The sequence below is a fragment of the Equus asinus genome, chromosome 14 (assembly GCF_041296235.1).
Source record: "Equus asinus isolate D_3611 breed Donkey chromosome 14, EquAss-T2T_v2, whole genome shotgun sequence".
Lineage (NCBI taxonomy): Eukaryota > Metazoa > Chordata > Mammalia > Perissodactyla > Equidae > Equus > Equus asinus.
In genome coordinates this window covers 12,869,953-12,895,895 of record NC_091803.1, presented here as the reverse complement: position 1 = coordinate 12,895,895, position 25,943 = coordinate 12,869,953, and the positions used below count along the sequence as shown (strand labels likewise).

General features: G+C 38.8%; 1 protein-coding gene across 1 annotated transcript in view; it reads right to left on the bottom strand.

Moving 5' to 3' along the window:
- Nucleotides 1-25,382, bottom strand: part of LOC139039782 (cytochrome P450 3A12-like) — a 36,664-nt gene extending 11,282 nt beyond the window's left edge. Inside the window, exons 1-11 of the mRNA XM_070484305.1 lie at nucleotides 25,195-25,382; nucleotides 21,398-21,491; nucleotides 19,436-19,488; nucleotides 18,752-18,851; nucleotides 14,721-14,834; nucleotides 14,370-14,458; nucleotides 12,884-13,032; nucleotides 8,185-8,312; nucleotides 7,100-7,166; nucleotides 3,476-3,636; nucleotides 785-1,011 (exon numbers count right to left, since the gene is read on the bottom strand). Of these exons, the coding sequence (XP_070340406.1) occupies nucleotides 785-1,011; nucleotides 3,476-3,636; nucleotides 7,100-7,166; nucleotides 8,185-8,312; nucleotides 12,884-13,032; nucleotides 14,370-14,458; nucleotides 14,721-14,834; nucleotides 18,752-18,851; nucleotides 19,436-19,488; nucleotides 21,398-21,491; nucleotides 25,195-25,265 (1,253 nt within the window). The 5' untranslated portion in view covers nucleotides 25,266-25,382. The remainder of the gene's footprint in view (nucleotides 1-784; nucleotides 1,012-3,475; nucleotides 3,637-7,099; nucleotides 7,167-8,184; nucleotides 8,313-12,883; nucleotides 13,033-14,369; nucleotides 14,459-14,720; nucleotides 14,835-18,751; nucleotides 18,852-19,435; nucleotides 19,489-21,397; nucleotides 21,492-25,194) is intronic.
- Between the last annotated feature and the right edge of the window lie 561 nt (nucleotides 25,383-25,943).

Below are 25,943 nucleotides of genomic sequence, written 5' to 3'. Positions count from 1 at the left end.
TGTCTCAGACATCTAGAGAGCAGACATTTTGCTTTGGAATTGTCAACCAATAGTAAGAGTAGAAGGGAGTCGGCACAGGACCACAGCCACAAACAGCACTGAGGGACCTGTGCTTACCTCCATCCTCGATGAGGTTGCTTAAACTATCAGAGATGAGGACCTCTCTGGTCATTACCTGCACACTTACAAGAATGCTAGAGGAAATGGCAGCGAATGTTTAAAAATATGGAATGTAGGAATGTTGGTGGTAAATTCAGAGAGGTGAAGCAAATAGCACAGAAGAATGTAAAGGAAAAATGAACCTATGTTCCCAAAATCAGATAGTGCCTCAATAAATTATGGCAAATGCATGCAATCATACATAAATATATATATATATTTATGTAAATACATATACATATATAGAGTAACATAAGATGGTTATAGTTTACTGGTAAATAAGGTAAACAGTTCAAAACAAAATAAAATATAATATCATTCCATATTTTAAAAAATTTATATATGCATAAAAAAATTCCATACATAAATACATCACCTTATTAACAAGGCCTATCTTAAGGTATTGGGACTGTGGACAGCTATAATTTTCTTTTTTCTAGTCTACGGTTTGTAGAATTTTGAAAACAAATAATAACCACTCTTGTAATAAAAAAACCTCCCTAAAATAAAAAGATGTACAAATAAATGATTGTACAATTACAAATTTGTCATCTATACTAAGATGTCAGAATATGCTGAAACCAGACTGAATCAGAGCCGGTTCCCTTTTCCAGGGGCCCTGTACCTTTCAGGACGAAACTCTTCAGGCTCTGGCCAGAACTCTGAGGCTCGGTGAAGAACAAAGGTTGGCACAGTCACCAGTGTCCTTTTGGGAATGAACACCCCATTGAGTTCCACATCTTTCTTACAGATCCTCTGAAGTCTACCAGCAACTGGGAATAATCTGAGAGATTCATTCAACACCATGTCAAGATAGTCCATCTGTAGCAGGGCATCATAGGTGGGAGGTACCTGGGAAAAAAGAAACAGATTTTGATAAAGTAAGATTTAGGATCAACTTTCCACGCAGGCTCTACAGTGTTATTGAAAGTGTTAGGTGCACAAAAGATTAATTTATTTTGATAAAGTACCTTAGCATTCCTAGGCATTTTAATATCTACATGTCCTTTGACCTGTTCAGTGGCCCATTGAGATGTGTGGAGTATTTTTGACTATGGAAGACCATTAGGACAATCCTCTATACAAGGCCTGAAATCCCTCACATTAGCACGTCTATCAGATTGGCTTTTCTTCTTTCTCTTGTGAACAAATGTGACTAATGGACTATAACATTTACTCTTAAGTGAAATATGCCCAAGTCATTGTTTTCTTTCAAAAGAGAGACCACACACCTGCACCAAGGAAAGAGAACGTATAAAAAAGCCAATTCCCTATTGAACTTAAGGTTTTTTAGTTGAAAAATACTACTTGTTAACTCTTTAGGTTATATATATAAAATTTTAAGATATGTGCTCTATTATATAAAAACTCTATAAGTAATTTGGGAAGAAACCTGTTCCTTTCTAAACCAAACATGACCCAAAAAAGGTTAAGATGGGTGATACCATGGCACACAATTTCATTTCTAGGAAAAGGTGTAACAAGAACTTTACTCTCAGCCCTACCCTCTGTTATTTGAACAGTTTCCTGGTTGGCCCTTCAGGATTTGACTATAAACTCTGAAAATCTAAACAACACACTTCAGCCCCACTTCCGCCAGGTCTCTTCTCATCATAAAGAAATTCAGTTTGGGAAGAGATCTTAAGACAGTGCGGACAATATGAGCTATCACCTGGTATTATATTGAAGATGGAATATTGTAGAGGTTAAGAGTTTGGCTCAGGAGCCAGACACCTTATTAAATGATTGGTTATATGACTAGCATGTGAAAGTTCTTTCATTTCTCTGTAGTTCAGTCTTCTGATATCTTCTATGGATACAATTAGAGCTGACATTTCATAAGGTGGTGTGGCAGAGACATCACTGCTTATCCAACATTCATGTATCCCCTACATTTCCCAGCCCATTGAACTTGGGGGAAATCACATTTGCCAATGGGCTGTGAGCTGAGGTGATGTATGTCAGTTCAGGGAAAAAACATTTGAAAAGCCAGTGAGCAACAATCTACTTCTTTATTCCTCCGCCAATAGGAAGGCCTCATGTTCCATATAACCAGCTATAAGAAGGTAGAGATGTACAACCTGTATCTCTGAGCGCTACGTGGGGCAGAGACTCCCACTCCTATCCTGGACTGGGGTCCAGTTGGAAATGTAAATGTGAGTTAGAAGTAAACATTTGCTATGTAAATCCACTGATATTGAGGGCTAATCCCTTAGTGAGGCATAAGATTGCCTATCCAGACTAATACAGCATTTTATGAATATTAAGTTCATTTATAAATAGAAATCATTTAAAAGAGACATGTATACTAAGAAGCAAATGTTAGCTATTTGTGTTGTTATTGTCCTTGTAATTATTACTATAAAAAAGGGAGAACAAAATGCTTAGCTCGTCTCCGTCTCTAAGTGAACTTTTCATTATATTGCAATGAAAAGAATCCCAATATGGGCTTAAGCAGATAAAAGAAAGAATCTCTACTTTCGTAAGCCCTAAACTGTATCCTTACTTTACATCTGAAGGACCTATGACTGAGAAAGATCATAAAACTTGTCCAAAACCACACTCAGGAAAGTCATGTCTTCCTTTTCCTACACTGTGCTCTTCCCTGTATACCAGGCTTCTCGTAGTCTGCAAAGTTTACCCATCGTGGTAGATTGCACTAATAGTCCCAATTCACCCCTTCCTGTGTCCATGCCCTTTGCCATCTAACTTTGTGGGGCCTCCAATTCTGACTCTTGGGGTGGCCATCTAGCTTGCTTTGAACCAATGGAATGTTGGCGAACTGTTATGAAAGCACAGTTTTGAAAGGTACCCATATAATTGTGCTTTTTCCTCTTGCACTCTGCCATTGCCCTAAGAAGAACAGGTCCGGGCTAATTTTCTGGAGTATGAGAACTATGTGGGGCACACGCAGAACTGAGTCAGCCTATCCAGCTTATCTAAGGCCAGCATAGATCAGACAATAGCCAGAACAAGTCAAGTCCAGCCAACATCAACACAGATAACTATCCAGAAACTTGACAAATAAATGCTGATTGTTAGATGCCACTGAGATTTTGTGATTTTTACTTGGTATTATTGTGGGAACACTATGACCGGCACTTTTTTCAAAGATCTTATATTTATGTGAGTAGCATACATTACTTAGATTTCTCTCCCCCCTTTTTTTTTTGTCTCTTTACACACTTCCTAAAGAGCACACGTGTAAGAATTGACACACTCTTTTTGCAAATTTCTCTTAGGAAGTGGTAAAGAGACATTCTTGCTAAGGCTTCACCTCCTCCCCCCCCCCCCACTCCAAGTAACATCCATTCACCTTATTGGGGAAAGTCACATCAATCTCCTTCTGCAGCTTCTGCTGGACATCAGGGTGAGTGGCCAAAAGATACATAAGGAAGGAAAGAGAAGTGCTCGTAGTCTCATAGCCAGCAAAAATAAACACAATAGATTGGGCTACAAGCTCGAGATCAGACAGAGCTAAAAGGAGAGGAAAGTTATTTTAAGTAAATTATGTAAATATAAAACATCACAGTTCAGATGATTAGAAATCCAAATGAAACTCCCCAACCACTAGGGAAAAAAACAGAAAAGTAGTTCTGAGTCAAACTGGGAATGGTTTGCACTCTGGTGTCTATCTAACACAACCAAGAAAAGGCCAAAATGGTCTTAATCCAGTTTTTCAAGGGTCTATAGTATTTTTGGTCTTTTCTCCTGGTTATGCCACACTCCCACCAACACAGCTGGGTAATTTCTAAGAGATACCATTTCTATCTAACATATACACTGATATTAGTAAGTCCCTTGGAGAATCCTAAAAGTACTTTAGCTACAAGTAATGTAGGGTAGCATTCTCCCCCAGGAAAAATTTAAATTATTCTAGATAAAATATAGTTTGAATTTTTTTAAGAGAGTCTGCAATACTAAGGCTTAATTGTAGAGAAAACTAAAGGATGTTGCCTCTAAACATGTTTCAGGGAATTTAAGAGAATAATGTTGGACTACAGATAAACTCCTGTTACTCAGTGTGGTCCATGGAACAGCAGCATCAGCAACATCTGGGAGCTCATTAAAAATGCAGAAATTCAACGCCCACCCTAGAACTAGCAAATCAAAATCTGAACTTTCATAAGGTATGGTGGTTTGTGTGTACAACCTAGCTTGAGAAGCATGGATAGCACCATGAGAGGCACCAGGTAATGGAAGACCTGGGTAAAGTCTTTGAATGGAAGATCCAAGATATGTACCAAAGCTACAGAGACAGAAAAAAAAAAAAAACACCAGAAGAGTGATGATTGACCATGGTCTAACCAATGGCATTAAAATAGCAGAAGACAAATGGTGTCAATAGGCGGCATTAACCAGCATAAGACATAGAAAAATATGATCCATTGTGTGGAACTACAATACTTATTCAATCATGGCCTGACTGTCATCTTCCTCAGCACATCCGGGCTCTGTTTGGCTCTACTTTATGCTCAGTAAATAGTCCTTGAGATACGAAGTTGTCTTCCCTTTTGACCTTCTCCTGGAAGAAACTAAGCATGGTCAGGGTCTAATCGATTTGACTGGAACTGGATTAGGACCTTTAGACACCCAGAATACTGAAATAAGCATGGTACCTTCCCCAAACATGTATTTTACAACTAAAACTCTACAAAATGACTGTAAAAAAGGTCTACAGAGTTCTGATCTCCCAATGATGATTTCTGTGATGCTGTTGTCAGTAAATTCAACTACCAAAAACTTTCCATCGGTTAACATGAACCTCATGATACTCAAAGTTTAGAGCTGTGCTCTCCTATATAGTAGCCATATGTGTCTATTTAAATTTAAATTTAAATTTTGACTACTTAAATATAAATATAACTTAAGATATAGTTCTTCATTCACACTGGCCACATGTCAAGTTTCAGTAGCCATATGTATCGAGTGTTTACTGCATTGAACAGTGCAGATATATAGTATTTTCTTCATTGCAGAGAGTTGCATTGGACCAGATAGATAGGCAGATAGATAGATAGATATATAGATAATACACAGCTAGATAGAACTAAATGTAGACATAGATATAGATGTATTTATAGCAGTGTGCTGGACTCAGATCATACTTGCACTCTAGTACCAATTATTAAATATTCAGAAATTATATGAGATGATTGTCAAACAACTGGTAGCTTTAAATTAACTATATGGGAATATTCATGTCATGGAAATAAACTATAAATCAAGTCCTGTTTTAGGGAGGCAGAGTATGTTTAGATTACTGGTTATGGGTGGATATAGAAATATTTATGTTTATCAGTTCTGTGTAAATATATTTGATGTTCTTAGCTTTGTCCACTGAGAAGATCTAGAAGCAGTGAAACCCTAGTAGCAATGAGCACTCCTAGACACCCGATTTGGTTATCTAAGTACCATTACACTAAAAGGAAGTGGAGTTCCTTGGAGAAATGGTTGATTCCAGGGCTAGTCACAGGAAATAGAAGAGAAACCTCAAATGTCTTCCATCAGAAAGCAAGGCAGTGGTCAGAAAATGATAGGTGAAAAGGCACAGGATAATCTGTATACCATAGTGATGGGTATACATCATTATACGTTTCTTAAAAACCATAGAAAGCACAACACTGAGAGTGAACCCTAATGTAACCTATGGGCTTCTGGTGAAAATAATGTGTCAACATAGATTCATACATCGTTAGAAATGTACCACTCTGGCGAGGGATTTTTATAGTGGAAGAAGGTGTGTAGAGACTGTATCATAGAGGAAGGAGCAGGGGTTGAACGGGAAATCTATGTACCATCCACTCAATATCGCTGTGAATCTAGAAGTAGTCTAAAAAATAAAATCAATTGAAAAAATAAAATTTACAAAAAGGACGAAAAAAGAAAGGACTGAGGATCCCAATTGGAAGGGCTTCCAGACGACAAACCTGAGAGAATTTGAGAATCAAAATCAAGAATGATGGAGAGTCACCCCAGTGGCATAGTGGTTAAGTTCGTGCATCGCACTTCAGCATCCCTGGGTTCACGGGTTCGGATCCCGGGTGCAGACCTGCACACAGTTCATCAGGCCAAGCCGTGGAAGTTTCTCACATACAAAATACAGGAAGACATGCAGAGATGTTATCTCAGGGCCAGTCTTCCAAAAAAGAAAGAAAGAAAGAAGGAAAGAAAGGGAGGAAGGAAGAAAGGAAGGAAGGAAGAGGTGTAAGAGAGTAAATTAGCAATATATGAGATCATATTGATATAAATGTACAAACAAATGTAAAGGAGAGAATGAAAATCTCCCCTTACAAGGGAACATCAACTCATAAATGTAGAAAAAAGGATGGAATTAGAAAGGCATCATTTAACAACCATTGCAGTAATAATGGTTTCAGTCAAAAAACATCTACACTGATAAAAGTACTAAGTGAAATTTGAAGAGGAACAGAATGTTAACATGTTCTCAAAGGCTTCCTCCAAAAGATACTTATTAATTAAAAAGGGAAAAATAAAATTTAACAATAGGTTAAGTTAGTGAACACAACTTCAACCAAGAGTCCAAGTTAAGGTCACCAACACCGGGGCAAAGGGCATCAGCTGTGCTGAAGCCTTGATGCAAATTCCAGGCAAAGGTTATGATGCAGTGAGTCTGCATGAGTCCTGATAATTGACAAGGAAACAAGCTCCCCAGAGATTCTGATGTAGGTGATCCACAGACCACTGATTGACTTTGGGGCATGAACTACTTGTATAAGGTTGCCCTCCAAGCGTTGAAGAAAATTCTGCCTACATGCTTCTAGAAAGTGTCTCTGGCTACTATTAATATCTGAACATGTGTCTTTCTTCAGTTTGGTTTAAAAAGTCATTTGTCTGGAAAACTTCCTTCATGTTTTCAGAACCACTCCCTCCCCCTGCACTTCCCCGTCAGTGGTCCTCTGAAGCCTTCTTTGGTTACCTTTATGGGTGTCCATTTCTTTGGAATTCTGGGAGTTAATCATCAACTGAAGAAAATCCACTCGGTTCTGGAAGCAGAAAGAGACATTTCAATGACAGAAAGACACTTGTGAAGTCAGAAATATATCAGGAATGTAGTGCTTAACCTCTTTCCTGAAAATATGGCCCTTTAAGTCCAGGAGTCTGATTAATGTTGCCTGAGTCACCGGTAAACAAAAACATCCAGCTAAAAATCTGGAACAGGATGTTGCTTCAGCATTTCTGGCTTTTGAACACAGCTTCTTGGCCAAAGAGTTGCCTGCTCCTGTCATGCCTGCTTGCTCAAGAAAAAGGCCCTGACTTCAATCCTGTTTTTCTTCAGCCTTAATTTTAAATGAATGCCCACATAGATTAATTCTCTGATATTTGCAGAGTTTATTGAAAGCTTTTATGCCAGCATCTTCAAATGCTTCACCCTCTCAGAACACTACATGGTCTTCAGTAACATCCTGGGGGTACCCAACCCTTTCTCCTTGACCTGTAGACATCCTTGTGTTGAACTCCAGGCCTTATGAAGGCAAAGCTGGGTTAGCCATCTTGCAGCCTCAATGCCCAGAGAAGACTTCTGTCCACTATGAGGGGGCTCAAATATAACATAGACTATACTCCACCAGGTAGCCTGATGGGGGCTTCCATTAAAGAATGCGTAAAATAAGAGGCCTGGAATGAAAGTGATTTTTTTTCCCAGTATAAGATCTGGGAAAATTGTAATGTAATTTAAGTATAAATAATTTTAAACAGAAATTTTTAGACTTTGATAATTTATTGAAAGGAAGTGATAAATTTTTTACCTCATCAATATTCATGCAGTGACATACTAATTGTCATGCATATTATTAAATTTTAAACATTGCCCTCTGATTCATTTTTTATCTCCCTCCCCATCCTCCACCTTATTCATTTTCCTGAAAATATTAGAACTCTCCTGTCCTAAAACCTAGAAATCTCCCCACCAGAAAAAAAATACACCGAAGTGCACAAATCCTGAGTACAGCTCAATAAATTATGAAAAGTGAATAGCTTCGTGTAACTACCACCATATTTTACCGTTTCTTTATTTTTGAGGCGACTTTCTTTCATCCTTTTTACAGATTTTATGAAAAAATCAGTTACACTTTTTGGAAACACACTGATATTTAATGCTTCATAAACTGGGCGAAGAAATGGAAAGAGAGCTGTAGGGAAAAAGAGAAAAGAAAGCATGATGAAAATGAAAATTTCACCTTGAGCAATTATAATTTGCTTTACCAATCAAAAGAGTAAAAGACACCAAGCTTCTCAACCATAAGCCAATTCCTCCATCATCTTTGCTCAGACTTCCTAGCCATCACTATAGCAGTGAGATCAATGACCCCTTTTGCATCTTTGAAGTGACAGAAAGAACAAGATTAAATTCCTTGACCACTTAACCTTTTATCTCTCGGACTAGAGTTTCTTGGATAAACCAGACCATAGTCTGCTACCTTAATTAATTGTGCTGTTCAATAAAAGGAGTCAGGAGAGGAATAAAACATGATGGTTTTCTAACCACAATGGAATGAAATGAGAAATAAATAACAGAAAGAAAATTGGGAAACTCACAAATACATGGAAATAAAACAATACACTCCTAAATAACCAATGGGTCAAAGAAGAAGTCAAAGGGCAATTAGAAATTGCTTTGGGAAAAATAAAAGTGAAGACATGTTATACCAAAACTTACTGGATGTAGCAAATGCAGTGCTCAGAGAAAATTAATGAATACAAATTTCTACATTTAAAAAGAACTAAGATCTCAAGTCAATAACCTAAATTTCTACCTTACAGCAGTGAAAAAGGAAGAAAGAATGAAAACTAAAGCAAGCAGAATGAAGGCTATAATAAAGACAAGAGGAGGAACTAATGAAATAGAGAATAAAAACCAATAGAGAAAATCAATGAAACCAAAAGCTGATGCTTCAAAGAGACCTTTAGGTAGATTGACCAAGGAAAACAGAGAGAAGAATCAACTTAAGAGCATCAGAAAAGAAAAAGGGGACACTACTACTGACATTAAAAAATAAAAAGCACTATGAAGAAATTCTATGAACAATTGAATGCCCAGAAAACTTAGATGAAATGGAAAATTTCCTAGAAAAACACAAACTACACGATCTGACTGAAAAAGAAATAGACAATATGTGGTAGTCGCCAGAGGGGAGTGGTGAAGGGGGAGGGCAAAAGGGGTAAAGGGGCACATGTGTATGGTGACAGATGGCAGCTAAACTTTTGGTGGTGAACATGATGCTGTTTATAAACAAGTTGAAACATAATGATGTACTTTTGAAATTTACATAATGTTAGAAACCATTGAGACTCCAATAAAAACAATAGACAATCTGAATAGACCTGTAACGAGTAAACGAAAATTGAGTTAGTTATGTCTGGATGGTTTAAATGAGGAATTCTATCAAATATTTTTAAAAGAAGTAAGAAAAATTTTTCACAAACTCTTCCCAAAAATAGAAGAGGGAGGAATACTTCCAAACTAATTCTATAAAGCCAGTATCATCCTGATACTAAACCAGACAAAAGCACCACAGAAAAAAAAAAAAGCTGCTGACAAACATGTCTTATGAACATGTTTGCACAAATCCTCAACAAAATAATAACAAACTCAATCCAGCGACATAAAAAGAAGCATACAGGGTAACCAATGGGGTTTATTCCAGGAATGCAAGGCTGTATAATACCGCACATTAACAGAACAAAAGACAAAAAAACACATGATCATCTCAATAGATGCACAAAAAGAACTTCAGAAAATCCAACACTCTTTTGTGTTAAAGAAAAAACTTCAACCAACTAAGAGTACAAGGGAATTTCCTCAACCTGATAAAGGGAATCCACCAAAAAAACATAGCTAACACTGTACTTAATAGCGAAAGGCTGGATGTTCTCCCCTGAGATATGAGCAAGACAGGGATGCCTCTTTCACCACTTCTATTCAGCATTGTACTAGAGTTTATAGCCAAGGCAATTAGGAAGAAAAAGAAATAAAAGGTATCTATATAGGAAATGAAGAATTAAAACTATTTCTATTACCAGATAACATGATCTTGTATACAGAAAATCCTAGGGAATCCACTAAAAACCTATTAGAAGTAATAAACAAGTTTGGCAGCATTCAAGGATACAAGGTCAATATACAAAATCAATTGTATTTCTATACATTGCAAAAAAAAAAGATTGAAAAGTGAAATTAAGAACTTCATTTATATTAACAACAAAAAGAACAGAATAGTTAGAAAGAGACTTTTTAAAAAGCAGTGCAAAATTTATGCTCTGAAAATTGCAAATATTGTTGAAATAAATAAAAGGATACCTAAGCAAATAGAAAAGCATCCATGTTCATGGATCAGAAAACTTAATATTGTCAAGATGGCAATAATTCCCCAAATCGATTGACAGCTTTATCACATACTCTATGAGCATCCTACCTGGCTTCTTTATGGAAATTGACAAGATGAACTTAAAATTTGTATGGAATTGCAAGGGCCCAAGAATAGTGAAAACAATCTTGAAAAAATAAGAAAGGTGTAGGACTCACACTCCCAATTTCAAAACTTACCACAAGGATATAATAATCAAGGCATTGAGATACTGGCATAAGATTAAACATATAGATCAATGAAATAGAATTTAGAGTCCAGAAATCAACCTACATGTCCATTATCAACAAAATTTTGAGAAGGATTCCAAGACCATTCTGTGGGAAAATTACTCTTTTCAATAAATCATGCTGGGACAACTGGATAGTCACATGCAAAAGAATGAATTTGGTCTGTTACCTCACTTCATATACAAAAATAAACTCGAAATGGATCAAAGACCTAAACAAAGAAAACTATAGAACTCTTAGAAGAAAACCAAGGATAAATCTTCATGATCTCATATTTGGCAATGGATTCTTAGATATAACACCATAGGCTCAGGCAATAGAATAAAAATTCACAAATTGTATATCATCAAAATTAAAAATTTTCTGCTTTGAAAAGCATTATCAAGAAAGTGAAAAGACCCCTACAAAATTGAAAAAAAATTCAAAACCTATATCTGAAAAGGAACTTTTATCTGGAATATATACAGACCTCTTACAACTTGAGAATGAAAAGACAAACAACCAACTGTAGAAGGGCAAACACTTTGAATAGACATTTATCTAAAGAAGTTATAGAACTAGCCAACAAACATGTAAAAAGTTGCTCAACAGCACTAGGCATTAGGGAAATGCAAATCAAAACTGCAATGAGATATCACTTCACACAGACTAGGATGACCATAATCAAAAAGATAGAAAAGTGTTGATCAAGTGTTGGTGAACGTGTGGAGAAATTACAACATTCACACATTGCTGGTGGGAATATAAAATGGTATAGCTATTGTGGAAAACAGTTGGGCAGTTTCTTAAGTGGTTCAACAAAGAGTAATTATATAATCAGCAATTCTACCCCTGAGTACATACCCAAAAGTACCGAAGGCAGGTATCAAAAAAAAAACCCAAAAAACTTGCACATGAATGTTCATGGGAGCACTATTCACAATAGCCAATAAGTGGAAACAACTCAAATGTCCATCTACTGATGAATGGATAAACAATACGTAATATGCCCATACAATGGAATATCATTCAACCACGAAAATAATGAAGTACTGATATATGCTACAACATGGATGAACCTTGGAAACATTATACTAAATGAAGAAAGGCAGCCACAAGAGACCGCATATTCTATGATTCCATCTATATAAAGTGTCCAAGCTAGGTAAATCTATAGAGACAGAAAGTAAATTAGTGATTGATTGCTTAGGACTAAGAGTGGGAGGGGTGGTATTTAAAACATACAGGGTTCCTGAGATGGCAAAAATATTCTAACAGTTCACTCTAGTAATTGTTGCACGTATTTTAGAATATAATAAAAATCATTTTTAGTTGTATTGAACTATAATTGACATACAGTACTGAATAAGTTTAAGGTGTACAGCATAATGACTTGACATATATATACTGTGAAAAGATGACCACAATTAGTTTTGCTAACATTCATCATTTTATGTATTCCAAAACATTTTTTCCCTGTGAACTCTTAGGATGTGGTAAGTACAGCATCAGCTCTTCCAACACAGAATTGAGGACAAGGGCCATGTTCTATGCCTACCGTGAGAACAGAGCCTGCAGAGGGCATCCTTTCAGAATTGACTCTCTTAGTAGCTTACAAGTATACCACACAGCAGTGTTAGCTATAGACATTGTGTTGTACTTTACATCCCCAAGTACCTATTTATCTTATAACCAAAAGTTTGTATCTTCTCACAACCTTCATCCAATACCCCAACTCTACCTCCAGCAGCTGGTAACCACAAATCTGACTTCTTTTCTCTATGAATTTAGTTGCTATTTTCTTTTAAGATCCCACGTGTAAGGGAGATCACACAGTATTTGTCTTCCTTTGCCTGACATTGCACTTAGCATAATGCCCTCAGGGTCTATCCATTTTGTCACAAGTGGCAGGATTTCCATCCTATTTACACAACATTTTCTTTGGTCATTCACCTGTGGATGAATACTCAGGTTGTCAAAAGAATTGAATTGTATGTTTTAAATGGGTGAATTCTATGGTATTTGATGATATCTCAATAAAGCCATTATAGAAAGAAAGAAAGAAAGAAAGAAGGAATGAAGTCAAGAGGAAGGAAGGAAAGTAAAGAAAAATAGTAGTCCACATACTTATTGAGAGAATGAGTGGATCAAGGAAATCAAGTCTTAAGAGCCTCTTGGCATTGTCCACAAAGGGATCTTGTGGGTTGTTGAGGGAATCTATGTTCACTCCAAATGATGTGCTAGTAATCACATCCATGCTGTAGGCCCCAAAGATGCTGAGGAGAGAAAGAAAGACATGGAAAATTAAAATCATCACCTCTTTACTGTCCTTATACAAAATACGCAGCAAGAAGAACATGTAAATTCATAAACACAGGCAAGACAGGTAAAGAGCCACACACCATCAGAAGTTTCTGTTGGATCATCTAAAGAGTCTATACTACCATTACACTCATTCATAAGGTGTTTATCAGGTGCCGTTGATGCAGCTGTCCCTGTGCTAGTGGTGATAGGGACACTAAGGGTAGTTAGACCCAGCTCTGAGTTCAAGGAACTGAGTCACAGAGGGATAGACACCCATAACAAGACAAATTACTGTACTGTGTTATGAGTATGGGCAACAGTATGTATATAAGCACTGTGTTTAAGCAGAACAAAGGGTAGAATAAGTGACTCTTCCTAGGGGACTCAAGAAAGCTGAAATTGATCTGGTATTGCCTCACCACAGTATCCACACTCAGAGTTGATTCCTTTTTTGTATATTACAGAATAGCAGCAGCCTGTTCTGACTTGCCAGGAATGTCATCTCTCCTTCTCTACACCCCTGTTAAGGCTCCTGAAAGACAGTCTTCCTCAACTCTAGTAATCTCAGGTTGCCCTGAGGGTAGACTCATTTCCACAAATATAAAAACTGTGGATGTTCCTAGTTAAAAAATAGTAATAACAAATCACTCTAAAATTGAATTGGGGATACTATAGCTAAGAGATTATGTATCCCTAGTTTTCCAAGGACAGTCCCAGTTTACACCAGTTGCTCCTGAAAAATTTTAAAAAATCCCATTTTAGAGAATATGTGACATGGTCACCCTACCTGTAGCCTATATAGGGACTTCTCTCTTTTGAAACTGAAGGAAGGAGAATTGGTGGTAAGATTTATTATCTAGTATTTGCTGGTATATTCAGCAGAGGATGAAGGTGTATAAGTTGTTCCAAGTTCCACATTGTAACTTTCCTGCCCCACCCACTGCTCATCAATAGGTACCAAGTACCTCCCCTTCTTTTCATTCCATATCATCTACACTCAAATCCTTGGTATGATCATGTTTCTTCTTTATAAACTATGTAATTTTTTCTTCCAGAATATCCAAGGTGGCAATTAACCAGATAAATTAATCCTGGCTCATGTACACAGATGAGAAGACCCTTCATCTCTTGGCGCCCTTCTTCTTGGGTGAACATCTCCTTCTTGGGTAGCCCACTGAGGTGTAACACCACATACCTACTTTTGTTTAGTCACTAGAGGAACTGAAAAGTAGGAATTTTGGTTCCATGGCAGGCAGTTGGAGGGTCTCGTGACAGAACTCAGAATCCCAGCAGGTGCACTCCTACTTACTTTTTCAAGGTGACGGGTTTGCCTTTCTCTGCTTCATTCCTTAGGTTCCTCACCAACACATCTCCATACTGGCCAATGATGGGGAACATCTAGACAATATACAACACCACCTAAAGTTAAATGGGGGAGACTTGCGTTCTAGAAAGACCTGGCTTTCACAAGCATGGGGCAGTAAGAGATATTTTATAATGAATCTTATAATATCTCTTCTAGGGCACAAAAACAAAAGACTACTTCTAGGGAGTTCAAATTCAGCAAAATACCCCTTGGAAAGGAACTACAATCTTATTTTCTACCTGACACCAGATGCATTCTTTAAGTTTCTAATTAAAAGCCCTCTTAATTTCTTACCTCCTTGAGCTTTCCACTGGTGAAGGTTGGCGTCAGCAAAGTTCGTATTCTCTTCCATTGTTCATCCTCAGACCGAATGATGGCATTTTTCATAAATCCCTCTGGACCAAAAGTCTAGACTCAAAAGCAAAAGACATTTTGCCCTACATAAGTTTTGGAGGTCTCAATAGTTACATAACATTTCTTAAATGGGCAGCAATTATTTATCAAATATTTAGTGACTGTCATCTTAGGAGCAGATCCTATGATAAATGCTCAATAAATATTTACCACAAATGCCTAGCTTCCTGTGAGGGTGAAGGAGACACCCAGTCAACTGATGTGATGTCCAGCCTTTGTTTTCCAATCTCCTTTTAAATGCAAATGACTCATGTGGTAGGGAAACTGTTGTTCCAGAGGAAGAGGTAGGAATAACACTTACTACGTCCTCCAGGGCTACACAGAATAGAAAGGGATTGGTAAAAGATAGACTTGGTAAAATATATGTTGCCTCAGACCAGTTTCATCTTTACAAATCTCTACAGCAAAAGCAACTCAACAAGAGACATATCTTGATATGGTGATTTTCTTTAAAAAAAATAGTAGTTATTACTTAAAAGATTTGTAAGCTATTTACTATTCTGAAGAAATCGTACAATCATATGGAAATCCCTTGCCATTACATTTTCTCTCCACAGACAGAAAAGAAAAGAAAGTGATAATTCTATTTCTCAGCTTGGGACTGGCCTACCAAGCCAAACTGCTTGAGAATTTCTTTCATCTTCCAAACTATTTTGTCTTAAGATGGATATCTCCAACAGCCATTCACTATAAAAACTCAAAAACTAGGAAGAGAGGAAAACTTCCTTAACTTCATAAACAGCATCTACAAAAAAAACCCTACAGCTAACATGATGCTTAATGATGAAAGACTGGACTGACTTCACTAAGATGGCCAAGTAGAAAACTCCAGCCTCCGACACCCCCCCGCCCCGGCAAAGAACATCAGTGAGACAGCCATCCATGAATGAAAATAGATCCAGGAGGGCTCAAGGTTCTACTTAAGAAGCTTCAGGAACACAGTGGAGCAAAACACTGAGAGCAACTGCACATAATGAGTAGGGAGAGTATTTTCACTTGCCTGCATCATCCCATGCCCCAGACCAGCACTGATCAGGGCCAAGAGAATTCCTTTGGTAGGAATAGGACAGTGGGACAAGTGAATAGTTTCTCCAGTCTTTCAGGGCACTGCACAAATGGCCTGCTTTGGTTTCAACCCACCCAGAGACTGGCATAGCTGACATGTCTTGAGACACCTAGGAACGATAAAGAAGAGCAGAGAGTGCCAATATCAGCCATGTGGCAGGAATGACGTAGTTCTCTGTGGCCTGCTTTGCAGAAGACTCCAGAGCCTTTGCTGCTGAGGAAACCAATAACCAGCTTCAATTCTGAGGACACCCTATAGATTTTGCTGCTGATAATCCCACAGATTTTCATCTCCTCAGACTCCAACTGCCTGAGTTTTGCCCTGTGCCACTACTCCCCAGCCAGAGCTGCCCTAGCCAGTGCCACCAATGACTCCCTGAGCGCTGTGATCTGTGACAAAAGACAGCCCCAGTCTCTGTGGCTGGGTGTGTGCATGACAACAGACCAGGCCCCTGCAGCTGCTCAGGTTCCTAGAGCCAGCCTTGACTCCTGTCAGTGGACTGAACTGCTGCTGTGCCCACAGCTAACTCCTGCAGCCATACACCTGCACTCTGCCACCCTCAACTCTAGTCATCAGCTCCCACTGCAGTGCACGTGCCTGCAGTCAGCGCCCACAGATGAGCATGTGCACACCACCAACTATGGCCACTGGTGCCTGCCTTGGTCCCTCAATACTGGACCTGGAGGTGTTGCTGAAGACCCAAATAGCCCTCACAGCCACTGTGGACCCTCCACAACTCTTGCTGCCGTTGTGATGGTGTGGACTCCAGCTACCCAAGCCAACCATGCCTCCCTGGACCTGGAGTTGCCACATCCCCACGCTTCACACCCCAAAACACTAGACTGAGGGCCACAGCACACTCTGGTGTGCCTCAACCCACAACAAAGGTCTTTCCTTACCCAAGTTAGTTTGTAAAGTCGGGAAGAGGTGACTGCTTCTCCAAATGCACAAACACCATTGCAAGACTACTAGGAGCACAGAGAATTAGACAAACATCACACTCTCAAAGGAATGCTATAAACTTCCAGTAACTGACCCCAAAGAAATGAAGGTCCACAAATTTCCTGAAAAGAATTTGAAGTAAATGTTCTAAAGAAGCTCGGAGAGATACAAGAGAACACAGATAAACAATTTAACCAAAACGGAAAAAAATATGAAAAGAAAATGAAATTCAACAAGAGATATAAAATGTAAAAAAGAACCAAAAAGAAATTTTAAAGCTAGATTACAGAGATTGAACTAAAAAATGCAACAGAGCGCTATAAAGGAATCCCCATAAGGATATGAGTGGATTTCTCAGAAGAAACCTAGAAGGCCAGGAGAAGGTGGAATCATATATTCAGAGTGCTGAAAGAAAAAACTACCAGCCAAGAATGCTTTACCTGGAAATGCAATCCTTCAGAAATGAGGGAGAGAGACTGACATTTTCAGAAAAACAAAATCAGAAAGAGTTCATCACCGCTAGACATGCCTCAAAAGAAATGTTAAAAGGAGTTATTCACGCTAAAAAGAAAAGACACTAGCTAGTAACATGAAATCATATGAAAGTATAAAACTCATTGGTAAATGTAAATATATAATCAAATTCAGAACTCAGTAATATTGTAGTGGTGGTGTGCAAATCACTTACAACTCTAGTGTAAAGGATAAAAGACAGAAGAATTAAAGATAACTATAGCTAATCTGTTAACGGATACACAATATGAAAAGATGTAAATTGTGACATCAAAAATAAAAAAGGTGGGGGAGGCTGGCCTCATGGTGCAGTGGTTAAGTTTGGTGCACTCTGCTTCAGCAGCCTGGGGCTTACAAGTTCGGATCCCTGGTGTGGACATACTCCAGTTATCAGCCATGCTGTGCAGGGACCCACAAACAAAATAGGGGAAGATTGGCACAGGTTTTAGCTCAGGGCAAATCTTCCTCAAAATAAATAAATCAATAAATAAAAAACAAAAAAAGGGGGTGCAGGGGAGTAAAAGCATTGAACATTTGAATGAGAACAAAGTTAAGCTGTTTGCAGCTTAAAATAGACTGCTATAGCTGTAAAGTGTTTTAGAAGCCTCATGGCAACAACAACGCAAATACATGTGATAGATACAGAAAAGATTAAGATAAATGAAATAAAGCATGTGGCTATAGAAATTGTCAAATCACAAAGGAAAACAGGAAGAAGAGAGAAAATAGGAAAAAAGGATATGAAACACCCAGATGAACAAAATGGCCATAATAAGTCCTGACCTACCCAAAATTACTTTAAGTGTATATATTCAGCCTTTAAAAAGAAGGGAAGCCTGCCATTTACAACAACATGGATGAACCTGGAGGACAACATGATAAGTGAATTAAGACAGGCAAAGAAGGACGCATATTGCATGCTCTCACGAATCTGTGGAATCTAAAAGAAAAAGTCAAACTCATAGTAGCAGAGAGTAGAAGGCTGGTTATCAGAGGCTAGGGAGGGGGAAAGAGAGACATTGATCAAAGAGTAAAAACTTGGTTACAGCAATGGAACAGTTCTGTATTTTGATTGCGGTAGTTGTCACACAAATCTACACAAATGATAAATTTTCATATAGCCACACATGCACGGACACACAAATGAGTGCACATAAAATTGATGAAATCTGAATAAACTCTGTGGATAGTACCAATGTCAATTTCCTGCTTTGATATTGTACTATAGTTATGCAAATTATTATCATTGGGAGAATCAGGATGAAGGCCACGTGACATGGCACCTCCCTGTACCATTTTTTTTTGGCAACTTCTGTGAATCTATAATTATTTCTAAATAAGAATTTAATAAATAAATGCAATTTTAAATTAAAAGAAAATGGATGCGTACTCGCCGGTTTGTGAAGACAGAATAACATTCTTTCACTAGTACGGTTTTGATCATGTCTGGATCTGTGATAGCCAATGCAGGAAGCCGGCCTTCATAAAACCTGTTGAGGAAACAAAGCTGAATAAATTTAACAAACTGGCTTCTGCTGCTGTTACCATACCTGGAAGTCCAGATTTTCATCCTGACGTTACAGAATTCATACGCCCGGAGATCATGGTTAGAAATAACATTGGAACACTTGTTAAGTCTGGGTGGTACGTATATGGGTATTTCCTATACCATTCTCCATAATTTTTCTAGGTGTAAAATATTTCATTATAAAAAGGAAGTAAGGTTAGTAAATAAGTAAAGGAAATGAAACTACATAAGGACAAAATAATAATTAAGGAAAGTCTACCCCCTCAGTCATGAAAAAATATCATTTTGAAGATGCATCAGCACATGACAAATGCATGACATAACAATAGATGAAAATTGTAGACACACTGATCATAAATATGTAAAAATGGTCTACAAATGGAAAAAGATTTGGAATGCTCAAAAGGCTATAGTAGGATAACGTATGATTTAATTCCCCTGTTTCTAAAATTTCTAAAAGAGACTCTGGACTGAGATTGTCTTACATACAGTGAGGACATAATTATAACCACAAGTCTATCCAATTAAAGTTTCCAGAATACTTACCCCCACGTTTTTCCATACTTTTTAAAGCATTTCTTGTCAAAATCCCAAATACCCTGCATGGAGAAAAATAATTAGATTAATCTAAATATATTGAACCCAACCTGTCTCTTGGAAGAAAATGACTCAAATTCCATGCAATTGGGCTTACTATCTTTCATTGATAGTGAGAGGGACCTCTTATGCAAAAACATCTCAGGGGAAAGGAGAGAAAATAGAGGAGCTATTTGAATTGGAGAATTTAAAGTCACTCTAGAAATTTCTCTGAGTATCATAGATACTAAGTGATTACCCATGTCTATGAATACTAAGTAACTCCTCCTCTTTCTAAAGTGTTTTCACTTGTGCATCTGTTGTCTCTGAAATCAAATAACTCTCTGAATTATTACCTCCATGGACATGTGAGAAAACTGAAGCTGAGGGAAACTGAGAGTGGCCTGTACCCTCTTTGATCTCCTATTAAGGATCCTTTTCATTTATCTAATGAGCTCTCCCTAGAATTCTAACAGAATTAGGAAGTTTAACACTACAGTGACCTCTTTTAGTCCAGCAGATTTAAATAAATCTAAGTCATCTTTGTTGAGTAAGAAAGTGAGTAAGTGAATGAAAGAATGACAATGTGGATTCGCCTTCCACTTTTCCAGGTTAATACGGAAAGGATGGGGAGATGCTACCAGTCCATGTAGGACAGTACAAATTAAAACACTTCCTCTGAGCTGCCACATCTGTAAGTTAAGGAAAAAGAATCTTCTTATCATTAAATTTAGTTGTGGTGTTTTAACTCTGGAAAATAAGGTCCCAGAAATGTGGGTGTTGGGGTGCATCTACTAAGGAGCTGATCTGGGAAAGGTGGAAATGAAATTATTGCTCTTTCAGAGGGAAAAACGTATGAAAGTTCTTAGCCAGTAATAAAGCACTGAAAGACTCAATAAGGAAAATTGGGATCTGAGAAACAAGCCTCAAGGCTGTGGGAAAGGAAATCTGAGGCAGAGAGGAGCCTCCACGCAAGGCTGTGCCTGCTTGCTTTCTGTATGTGAACTTGAAACCTCCCATCCAGTGGCCAGGCCCTGGGAGAGGCATCAGAGCTGGATTAACCACAAAGGTGCCACCAAAACTCACAGTCCATGTGTCACCAATACTCCGTTCTGTTAAATTAGATTCTTAATAATGTTGTCAAATCATCTCCATTTTAGTGGTTTTGTATAAGTGATTCTGCCTTTGTTTAAAAAAAAACCACAACTCAATTAGTCGATAAATATCTAAAGTTGATAGACAACCACCATCTTGTCTTATATCCATTCCCTGATCAGACTCACCCATAGGGTCCCTCTTCTGAAGACAGAGAAGTAAAGCAGAAAGTTCTTGTTCCATCTCTCAAATCCCAAAAGGTCTCATGGGTAGCAAAGTATGAGTTAGATCCATGAATATAACTGCCAGGGTTTAGCAGATCTTAAGGGAATTTCAGTATATGCAAATTACCCAATGGTGAATTCTGGGGCTGCCTAATTGAAGTTTCAAAGCCTTCCAGGAGGATGGGGAAAAAAATGACTACCCAGAGCTTACGTTACAAACAGGAAAGTTTGACTCTAGAGTACAGAGCTTAATGAGCCACTACCGGGGACTCCCTTCATTCTCTTCTCCCAATACTAAGTACCCATTTTGCCTTTCTGGGAATCTGCATCTGGCAGGAAGATAATATTCTTCACAATACTCACAAGTTGGAACATCACATACTGTGCTGAATCGGCCAGAGAGCTGGGCTGTCCAACTGAGGCAAACCTGAGACTCATAACAGATGAAAACAGAGTCCTGGAGTAAACCTGGCCACGTGCTGGGTGGGGCATATGACATCATTTCTAGAAAGTGTGGAACGTCAGAACTTCCTCCAGAGCAGGGACATTTTCACTATAGAACTAAACTGGGATTTGCAAATATGAGCAGCAAGAGAGGGAGCTCAAAAAATACCTTACGGTAGCTCAGAATATTTCCAAAGAAAGGCAGAGGTGTCGGCCCAGGAATTCCGAGCTTCTTAAAAAGTCCATGTGTATAGGTGCCAAATCTATAAAGTGAAAGAGAAAGCCAGGTCACAGGGATTGTGGAATAGATGCTGAGGCTGGCCAGTCCCTGACTCAGACCTGGAACAGTCAAGGAAGGAAGGTAACATGTAGGAGATAAATAACAACAACAACTCAGATAGCAATGATTACATTGAATCATCATCTTCTTTCCTACCTCCACTGAGACTTGCAAAAAGTAATGATGAGCAGCTGAAAGCAGCTGAAGTATTCATGGTGTCAATCCTAGAGTGAATGCTGATAAATGTTTTTAAACTTGAGTGCTCCTGAGAGGTTCAGGCTAGAATTCTTCCAGGAAATTCACTTAGGTCGATTTAATAAGTTGACTCTCCCATAATTTGGAGATTCTCATTCTAGATAGAAAGGGAAAAAAAATTTCTACTCTGATGATGTTTTACCTAGCTGCCTCCACTCAATGAAAGAGTGTTACTGGGAGCCATGTTGCTGTTGCTGTTCTTACATTATGTTCTCACATGAACATGATGTTGTTCTTACGGTTTGTTCAGAGCTGTTTATGCTTTTCCTTCCCTCTACGCCCTGACCTCACTTTAGGATGTGATCCTTCTTAAATCTATCTTCATGCAGGCATTGAAGCAGCCAGTTTTCTCTTTCTACAGAATGAAAACCATGTTCAAGCTGCCATTGGCCTCGTAGAAATGCGAGTGACTCTCTGCTACCCCCAAGTCTCTGTTGTCAGGGAATTTGGTTTACTTGAGCTAGATAGAAGGGTGATTGGCCCATATGCTTCCTGAATAATACTATATAAAGGAACCAATGACTAGATAATCCATTTCCAGACTATTCTTCCCTCGTGGTCTCTGATCCTCCACCTGTGATACTCATCTGCTAAGCACAGTTCCAGGGACATTCTGTTTTCTCAAGAAGGTCAGTCACAAAGTGGTTAGTTTACTGCTTCTGTGAATCAGCTATCTCAAAAAAACCATTAAGGCTTGAGCTCCCTACGTCAGGGCTGTCTACAACTCATCTTTCATGTGTCATGTGTGGAATCTCACAACTAGGGGCTCTGGATCTTGCAAGTCTCGCCATTCTGTTGTTACTGAGACGTGGCAGAGAGTGGGAAGAAGAGACACTGGAAGAACAGGCTGCTGAAAACCATTTTAACCATGAAGCTGCTGGGCCTACAAGGCTAACTCCCTAGAGGCAAATTAGGAAAGTATGGTTGAAAAGCATTATGCTCTACAAATCTTTTCAGCTAAAAGATAAGGGACCATGCAAATTTCAGGGCTCTTCCAGTTGATAGTATAGGATGCATAACGCAATACAAAATGAGTAACTATAAAATGTTCCTGAGAGTTGAATTAAGACTTTTTCTTCACTTCTTTGAAGGTTAACCTTTAAGGTAGTACAGTTTCAAATCATTTAGTACAAATCCAACAAATATTTTAATAGGTAATCAAATAAACCGAAAAAATTGCATGAAATGATGTGTGTTTTAAGGACGCAGCAGAGGCATCTCATCCTGGGCCTAGCTGGGCCTTTGGATCCTTCCTCCAGAAGAGCTGATGGAAGCACGTGAATTGACTGCCAAAAATGTGTATGACTCAGTTAGTCCTACCCCAGTTCCTTCCTTTGCCATCACAACTATGGCAAATCAATTGAATCAATTTCTGCTTCTACACTTTCAATGTCTTACATGAACACTCAAGTGAGGCCAAGCAATTGAGTGAATGTGTCTGTAACATTGATCCCCAAGGGAAGAACTGGTCTAGTGTCTAAACTCATATGGTTCCATATCAAGGCAGAGGGTGGGCTGGGTGAATTCTTCAGTTTCTTTACAACTTCCCTCTTTTGAATAGAGTAATGCTGCCTTTGGTATAAATGAAGAGGCTAACATCAATGCCACTCATTATTTATTACACTTATATTATGTTGGCTTAAGGAGGGCATTGTCCACTCTGCAGCAACTGACTCTTGGCTGCACCAGTGTCTCTGAGGCTACGCTGTTGTTGGTTCAGTGGCGACACTATCTAGTGACAGTCCTACTGTCAGACAGACCAGAAACAGAGTGATTTAGATGGCGTCCCTGTCTCCAAGCTTCAAGTAGATGAGATGCTAACCCTGCTACCCTGTGAGGGACCACCTGTGGGACCACGACTGAGGAGTATCTCTGAGAAGTCAGCTCCAAGGGATGAGAAATATTCTTCTACTTCATCCTGACTCCTACGTGGAGGCCTCTCATATCATCACTGGCTCCGAAGTCTTGCTTACTCACCTGCACTGAGAGATTAATATACCTGCTGGACAGGTATATTTTAAAACACATATACATTCTATGTCATAGAAGTATATTTTTGTACCTAGATTCATGTTCTTGACTTTATCCCAGAAGGGTAAGGTTATTTATGCACTTTTCTAGTCACAAATACTGAAACAATAACCCTCTTTTATCCTGTATAAAAAGTATATGCCGCATGAAAGTATATGCTGGAAATAGTCTTATTTCCTTTAAAAAAATCTACTATTAAATAGAATGAAATTAAATCACATTAATTTTAAAATGTCATCAGTCCGAAAATATATTCCCACAATATCCGGAATTCCTAACGTTTCTTTCAAAGAATTAAAACCAGATTTATATTTCATATGTTCACATCTGTGTTCACGGTTTCCTACTCTCAGAAAGTGAAATTGACACAGAGGTCAAATGTGACATGCAGAGACCTTTCCTACTCACACATAGAAAAGAATGCTCTCCCAACCTGCTCCATGATACAGGGAATCCCACCATTGAAAGGAATTCCTATGATGCATGGTTTTGATTCATCCTCCTGTACTGTAACTTCAAAGGAAAAAATATTTAAAATCCAAATTGGCTTTTTGGGCTTGTGCCTTTGCAGGCTGCTAGAAAATTTCATATCCGGGGGAAAATAAATCTCTATACTGATGCTAACAATCCCAGAGGCTGGAAGGAAAAGGTGAAGGAGAAGAATACAATTTTAAAATTTCTGCAGGGTCTTCTCCACCGTAAAGATTTCTCATTGAGGAGTAAATAGTTCTGTATATTACAGGATAGGGGAATTGAGTCTTAGGAGGGAATTTGAGAGGAGGGGCACAGCAAAGAAGGATGAGCTAAGTCTGAAGAGAAGGGTAAGCAATCTCCAGCCTTAGCAAAGTCAGGGAGCACCAGGTGCCTTGTGTAACTGATGCTGGGCCATGAGAGGGAGAAGAGCAGAAGCCACCTGAGTGACACAGGCCAGTCTTGCTGCATGCCTTTTTCAATAGATGCAGAACCTGGAAGGTGAAGATAGTGAGACAAAAATGAAAGCCAGTCCCTCCTGCCTCCAGTACCCTCAGACCATGAGAAGGGAGGAGGACCTCATTGCACAGGACCAGGTGTTTGCAAACTGCCTCTGCTGAATTCTGGTTGATTAGTTTATGTCCAAACTGGTAGTCAATCAAAAGATCACCCTTAGGAGCAAATAATGTCACTAAACCCTCCTACCTACAGCAGTTATCAGTGGTAGTTGTGCGGGGGGGTGGGGGGGTACTCCTTCAGCAGATATGGGTCAGATCAATAATAATACCTCATGTGTTTATAGCACCCAACAATTAAGCAGCTTCTCCTTCATTAACTCTTTTCATCTTCAAAACAGATAAGGTAAAGCAGGGCTGATTAGTTCCCCAAGCCCAAGGTTACAGAGGACAGGAGCCTTGACAGTTACTCACAGATAGAGGAACACAAGGCTGGTAGCCAGGAGAACCCAGGTTTCTGTAGAAAAGTTGGGGATCAGGTCCATGGCCACTTTCCTTCTAAGATTCTCTCTTCTGAATTTGCCTTTCAGAAGTCTGTGCTACTGTTTGCAGCCTGTGGGTAAAGAGCTTCCCTTCTCTCCCAGTGGAGATTCAGTGAGGCTGGAAGATTTATGTGCTGGGAAAGGAGGCAGGGCTGGAGCTGCAGCCAGTGGAAAGGCCACCTGCGCTCGAAAGGTTGCTTCTCTCTCCAGCCTGATACTTGGCCCAGCGTCATGAACACTCTCAGTTTGACCTCCTTTGAGGTCATATTTTGTGATAAATCAATAAATAACTCAATCAGTGTTGTCAGTGAGCCTAAAGGTTACAAGTAAAGCCATTGGCTTTCAATCTCTAAGCTGCCCTTGACTCTGGCTGCATGCACTCCAAAGTACTTGAAATCATTCTAACAAGCTAGGTCTTCAGATTTTTACCCATGCAGATCCCGCTGCCTAGAAATGCCCCTGTGCCCCTAGAAAGCTCCTATCCTTAAAACTCGACTTAGAAAGAACCCCCTGTGTTAGAGTCTTTCCTCACCAACCTCCTTGAACAGATATAAGTACTTCCTACACTGGGCAAATTCTATCTGCCCCTAATTCTATCATTGTTCTCTCTGCCCTCCAGCGCTGTTGGTGGTTTCAACAACTAGTGTCCTTCTCAGATTGAGAGATTCTCAAGGGCTCAGT